Raw genomic sequence first — 6,799 nt, 5'->3', positions numbered from 1 at the left:
TATTATTAAAATTTTGTCAAATATACTAAAAATAAAAATTATTTTTTAATAACTTAATGACACCCAAACAAATTCTATATATTTAAGAAAAATGTTTAATAGTCCTAAATCTATTACATTTTTTTTCTTTCTTCTCCCATCAAATGATTATGATTTTCTGATCAAGTTTAATATTATGTGTGCATTAAACTAAACTTATTCATTATAATCAGTTACTAATATAATATTACAAAAATTTTGGCAAATAGCGACGAAAATTTTGCGATAATTATCAAAAATTGCTGCAAAAAAAATTAGCATTGGTCAACGCGGCAAAAGATGTAATCGCTACTAAAAACTACCTTTAATGGTGGATAATGCAATGAAAAAATTGTGGTGCCAAAACTGTTGCATTTAGCAGCAGTTAAAATCGGACCGGACCGGCCGGCCGGTCGAACTGGTTCAACTAGAAACTGACGGTGCAAGCGGTCCGGTCTTCCCTTTATAACTGTTCAAAAGAAAATCGGTGGAAAACCGGCGAACTGGTCGAGAACCGGTCAGTTGGGTCGGATTGGTAACCGACCGGTTCGGATAAAACGGCACCGTTTTTAAACTTGTAAAAAAAAAAAGAAAGAAATGGATCCACCGATCCAGTGATCCCTCGTGACCCAACCCCCCTCTTTCCCCAATTATTCATTCATCCATGTTCTGGAGAACTCTAAATGAAAGAAACCCTAGCCGCGTTGCTCTCCGCCTAACCCAGCTCCTCAGCGTTGCCGTCTAACCCAGCTCCTCTTCGACTCTTCATCTTCGCTGGCTTCTCGGCACGGATCCAGGTTAGTGGCTTCTCTTCTTCATCTTCACTTTGGTAGTCTTCTTCAATTTTTGCTCCATTTCTGATTTTTCTTCAAGTCTGCTTCAATTTTTGTTCAACTCTGCTTCAATTTTTGTTCAAGTCTGCTTCGGTCTTGGTTCAAGTCTTCTTCAATTTGTTGAAGTTTTGATGGTCCTTGAAGTTTGGTTCTAAATGTTTTGTTACTCTGTTTTCTAATTGCTGTGAATGTTTGAAATTTTGTTACTCTAAAAGTTTGGTTCTGGATCTGTTACTTTGATGGTTTGAAGTTTGCTGTGAATATTTGAAGTTTTGTTACTCTGATGGTTCTTTTAATTTTTCTCTGGTTAATGATGGCTTTGTTTAGTTTCTGAATGCTCGGTTCTTCTTCTTACTTTTAATTTCTGAATTTTTTGTTCAAATAATGTTGCTAATGTTCTTCTTCTTCTTCCTTGCTAATGCTCTGTTTAATTTATTGTCATCATTGTTGAGTCTGTTTTAGTGTTTTGAATGTCTGATACTCTAATTTGTGATTTCTGAATCTGAAATTAATTAAATAATTGATTTTGTGTTGTTAAAATTGTTGATTAAAATGGATTTGTTATGCTGCTGTTACCGTTTTTTTAATTTTTAAGTATAATGTTTCTTAATTTTTGTTGAAATAGTTGTTAATTTCAGGGTTTAGAGTGATTATTTGTTGGTAGTATTTAACTTATGTTGCTGCTTCTTTTTTCTTTCTTCTTTTTTTTCTTACTGATTTTCTGTATTGTATTTATGTTTGACATTATTATTGCTTTAGCTGTTGAGCTTGTATCTTGATAATGTGCTTCTGTTGCTTTAACTCTTTCTAATGCTAACTTATAACAAAGTTTTCTTCTGGCAGGTTTATCTTAGACACTTTGAGTTGCATTACGGAACACATCCATGCACAAAGATACTGGAGGTATTACAAGCAACCTGCTTGGAGTTTTATCCAGCTGTCTTAGGAGATGCATATTCGGCATATTATCTATGGGTCCTGTGCCACATCATATTGCTTTTATCATGGATGGGAATCGAAGGTTTGCAAAGAAGAGTAACTTGGCTGAAGGGATTGGTCATAAGGCTGGATTTTCATCTCTCATTTCCATGCTTAGGTATTGTTATGAATTAGGAGTGAAGTATGTAACTGTCTATGCATTCAGCATCGATAACTTCAAAAGAAAGCCCAAAGAGGTGCAATCATTGATGGAATTGATGCGAGAAAAGATTGAGGAGTTGCTTCAAGATGAAAGCATTATCAATGAATACGATGTTAAACTACATTTTATTGGAAACTTGCAGTTATTGGCTGAACCTGTGAGAATTTCAATGGAAAAGGCAATGAAGGTCACTGCCCACAACAAACAGAGAGTATTGTTAGTTTGTGTAGCCTTAACTACCTCATTTTTTGGTGCCATTCCTTTTATACTATTTAACTTGAGTTTGTATATTAATAAGATTATATGAATTTGATTGATGACATTTAATGTAGTTTTTTAAATTTGAAAAATATTTTAATATTTATATTATACTATAATTATATTTTAGGATGTTTATTTATAATTTATTTATTATTTTATTTTAAAAATAGTTTTTTCGGTTAAACCATCGATTAAATCGGTTGAACCAATAAATCAATAAACTAATAATTAGAACGGTTTAATTACCGGTCCGGTTTTCCGAACCTTGGTTAAAATTGAACTATTGTTATATTATTAATTTAGTGGTGGTTTTTTAACCACCACAAAATTACATAATCTTTATACATCATTTATATGTTAATTTTTTTAAAAAAAATCAATCGAATATCATTTGAATAAGTTCACACGCAAATTTTTTAATACTGTGCTAATCCAATATTTTTTTTTGTTTAAAACAAAATCGTAAGCAAACTAGAACGAACGTAAAAGAAAGAGTTCAAAAAGACACACAAGCCATAACTTATATGGCGAAGATAAAAGAAATAAAATATAGTAAGAAATTTCACAGGAAAATAACCAAGGCACACAATGACCAATATAAGAGACAAACAAATATGGAAGGAATGATAACCAATGACCAGGATATAACAGAAGGGAATAACAAGACTAAGCCGCAGTGCGGCGTTCTTTTTTCTTTTTTCTTTTCTTTTTTTTTTTTGGACTAGGTTATAAGAAAAATACAGAAGTTTGATACCAAATTTGACATAAGATGAAAAATTAAAGAAATGAATTCTTCTATTTCAATTTAATTGTCTAATACAACAGTTACAAAAAATCATTCTACCTCTTCTATTCTCATCGAAATTTCTCAAAAAATTCAAAAAAATGTTCATTTATCAAAATTAAAAAAAAAAAAGATGGCTATAAAGTTTTAGAAATTTTTATACCTTTTGAATTTTAAATCCTAACTCATGAGTTCACTAAAATAAAATAAGATCAAATTATAACCGGGTCTAAACCAAACAAATAAAATAAAATAAGTCTTAAAATAAATACTAAAAAAGTGATGCTTATTTGATTCAAATTGACTAACGAGAATCTTCAATGCAACTTGTAAATAGTAAGACGTTTGGCTTTCTATAATCGTTAACAATTTTCTTACCCAATTCTTGATGCATCTATCGAACAAATGATTTAGCCATGTTTACAAAATATTTTTTTATTCTCTTAGTTGTTGCTTTTGTAATTGAACGAATTAGTATATAATAGTTCTCAGTTTGTCCCATAAAACTCGTATCATAAACCCAAGTCTTAAAATCAAATAACAGCACATCATCAATTACTAGTGATTTATTCAGATTAAATTTTTCTTGAAACATCGTATTGACCTGATTAAAAATACTCTGTTATGAATCTACATACTTCACGTGCTAGAAGGTCTAATAAATCATCTCCAAACCATGATTTTTTGTTCATATCGAAGCTCTTACATACAACATGTACATCATCTTTTAGTTGCTGTCCATCTATCGCTCCGTTGTCTTTTTCCAGAACCTTATTTAGATCGAAATATATGACAATATCTGTTTCAAGGGAAGTGATCTCAACTAAATTGTCATGTGTCTCAGTTTCAACTCCATCTAACATATCATTAACTATTTTGTCTAAATCTTTATCTAACTCTGAAAATTTCAACATGCATTAAACAATGTGAGTATACTCTAGTCATAAGTAAAAATTGTAAAATCCAAAAAATATAAATAATTAATTAATAAATTAATTATGAACAAAAATATTAAAAACTTATAATTTCTAATTTGAAAAAATTCTGGTGAAATTTTAACTTAGAAAAAAAATTGAGCGCGAAAATATCATTAATTGTGAAAAATGTGTACCGACGTTAGAATTAACTGTACCGGCTTAAGTTTGTTCAGTACCGCGTATAAAAAAAAATAGAAACATAAAAATAACAAAAAAAATATTTAAAATAAAAATTCAAACAATTATCTTAAAGATTTTGACCCAAAATAGGGCCAATAGACTAAAATTGCATCGGGCATTTAGGCCCAAGCCCATAACCCTTAAACTCCCTTCATAAAATGTGAGCTCCTTCACTTCATTTTGAGAGAGAGCCATGATAGAAGAGAGAACTAAGCCTGAACACTATTCCTTTCCAACTTCAATTCTATTTTTCTCTCAATCCGGAGCTTCAACTGACGACTCTTTAGCGGCTACGCGTTCGTCTCGACTTTATTTTCATTTCTATCTAACTATTATGGTAAAGAATTTTGAAATTCTTGCCCCATTTTTTGTTTCTTCTTTGATTTCACGTTTTAGTAGTTGGGGTGTTGAAACATTATGATTTTGGTGTTTAGGAGAAGTTTAATCTCGAGTTCTAGCAGGATCTATAGTTATTAGTTTTTCATTTTATTATTTCATTGTATTTATTTGATGTACTTGAATTTTAATTTATTTGAATATTGTATTATTTATTTTAAATAAAAGTTATTCATTATTTATGAATGGACCACTAATTGTGTAAAAAAATTTACCATTTATTTCAAATTTAAAAAAAAAGTTGACATTACCATCGGAATTACCGTATGAATAATCCGACGGTAATAGTGCAAAAATAACAATTTTTGGCGCCAACAATACTGTCGGAAGGATTCAGCGGTAACCAATTGGTTTTTCGAGCTGAGAATTGTCACAAAATCCAACGGTAGTTTATCGTTGGACAAAAAAATTCTGATGGTAAACATTTACCGACGAGATTTATACCGTCTAATCATTTTCGACAGTAATTAAATTACCATTAGATTTTTTTTCTTTTTTCCGTGGTAAATCTGACGATACTTAGCGTTTTTCTTGTAGTGGAAAAAACTGTAAGGATACAAGAAAAACGTTTTTCTGGACTTTACTATGAGTTTGTATATTTTTCTATGATTTCAGGTATTTTCTGGCTGAAATTGAGGGACCTGAGCAAAAATCTGATTCAGAGGCTGAAAAAGGACTGCAGATGCTGTTGGATTCTGACCTCCCTGCACTCGAAATGGATATTCTGGAGCTATAGAAGCCCAATTGGCGCTCTCTCAATTGCATTGGAAAGTAGACATCTTGGGCTTTTCAACAACGTGTAATAGTCCATACTTTGCTTGAGATTTGATGGCCCAAATTGGAGTCAAAACACCAGTCAAAGACCCTTTTCTGGCGTTAAACGCCAGAACTGGCATAAAAGCTGGAGTTAAACGCCCAAACTGGCACCAGAGCTGGCGTTTAACTCCATGAAAAGCCTATGCACGTGAAAGCTTCAATGCTCAGCCCAAGCACACACCAAGTAGGCCCCAGAAGTGGATTTCTGCATCATTTACTTATTTCTACCCTAGGTTACTAATTCACTATAAATAGAACCTTTTACTATTGTATTTTCATCTTTTTGATCATCTTTGATCTTGGGATAAGGTCTTTGAACCCTTTTTCGATTGCTTCATGTTATTTGGGAGGCATGGCCATTCGGCCATGTCTAGACCTTGTTCTTATGTATTTTCAACAGTGGAGTTTCTACACCTCATAGATTAAGGTGTGGAGCTCTATTGCTCCTCATGAATTAATGCAATTACTACTATTTTCTATTCAATTCAAACTTATTCTTGTTCTAAGATATCCATTCACACTTCAACATGATGAATGTGATGATCAAGTGACACTCATCACCATTCTCACTTATGAAAGCGTGCCTGACAACCACTTCTGTTCTACCTAAAAACAAGCTTGAATGCATATCTCTTGGCCTCCTGGTTCACGACGCATGGTTGCCTCTTCTGACAACAGAGTCTTCTATTCCGTGCGATTAGGGTCTTCTTTACATCCCTGCTGATTTCATAATCCTAGACACTGGGAAGGATGATGATGAATCCATCATCCTTGGCAGACCTTTCCTAGCCACAACAAAAGCTGTGATTGATGTTGACAAAGGAGAGTTGGTCCTTCAAGTGAATGAGGACTACCTTGTGTTTAAGTCTCAAGGATCTCCTTCTGTACACATGGAGAAGAAGCATGAAAAGCTTCTCTCAATACAGAGTCAAACAGAGCTCCCACATTCAAACTCTAAGTTTGGTGTTGGGAGGCCCCAACCATGCTCTGAACATCTATGAAGCTCCATGAGAGCTCACTGTCAAGATATTGACATTAAAGAAGCGCTTGTTGGGAGGCAACCCACTTTTTACTTATCTATGTTGAATTTCTATTTTCCATTGTTATTTTATATTTTCTTTAGGATGATGATCATGTGGAGTCACAAAAACAAAAGCAAAAATAAAAAATAGCATTGAAAATAGCACAACCTGGAGGATGAGCTTACTGGCATTTAAATGCCAGTAATGGTAGCAGAATGGGCGTTAAACGCCTAGTCTGGCACCATTTTGGGTGTTTAACACCAGAAAATGGCACCAAACTGGCGTTTAATGCCAAAAAGGGCACTAAGTTGGCGTTCAATGTCAGAAAGGGAAGAAAAGCTGGCGTTAAACGCCATAAATGGGCAGCAACC

General features: G+C 33.1%; 1 protein-coding gene across 1 annotated transcript; it reads left to right on the top strand.

Moving 5' to 3' along the window:
• The first annotated feature begins 696 nt into the window (after positions 1–696).
• Positions 697–2,299, top strand: LOC112723826 (dehydrodolichyl diphosphate synthase CPT3-like). The gene is made up of 2 exons (XM_025775225.3): positions 697–815; positions 1,695–2,299. Exon 2 carries the CDS (start codon positions 1,736–1,738, stop codon positions 2,297–2,299), a length of 564 nt encoding a protein of 187 aa, XP_025631010.2. The 5' UTR covers positions 697–815; positions 1,695–1,735.
• Positions 2,300–6,799: the final 4,500 nt, after the last annotated feature.

Source organism: Arachis hypogaea, chromosome 2 (assembly GCF_003086295.3).
Source record: "Arachis hypogaea cultivar Tifrunner chromosome 2, arahy.Tifrunner.gnm2.J5K5, whole genome shotgun sequence".
Classification (NCBI taxonomy): Eukaryota; Viridiplantae; Streptophyta; class Magnoliopsida; order Fabales; family Fabaceae; genus Arachis; species Arachis hypogaea.
The sequence above is the reverse complement of the archived record's forward strand: the minus strand, read 5'-3'. Positions and strand labels throughout refer to the sequence as shown.

Coding starts and splice junctions, on each gene's coding strand:
- LOC112723826 (XM_025775225.3), top strand. CDS start 1,736: ATGCACAAAGATACTGGAGGTATTACAAGCAACCTGCTTGGAGTTTTA.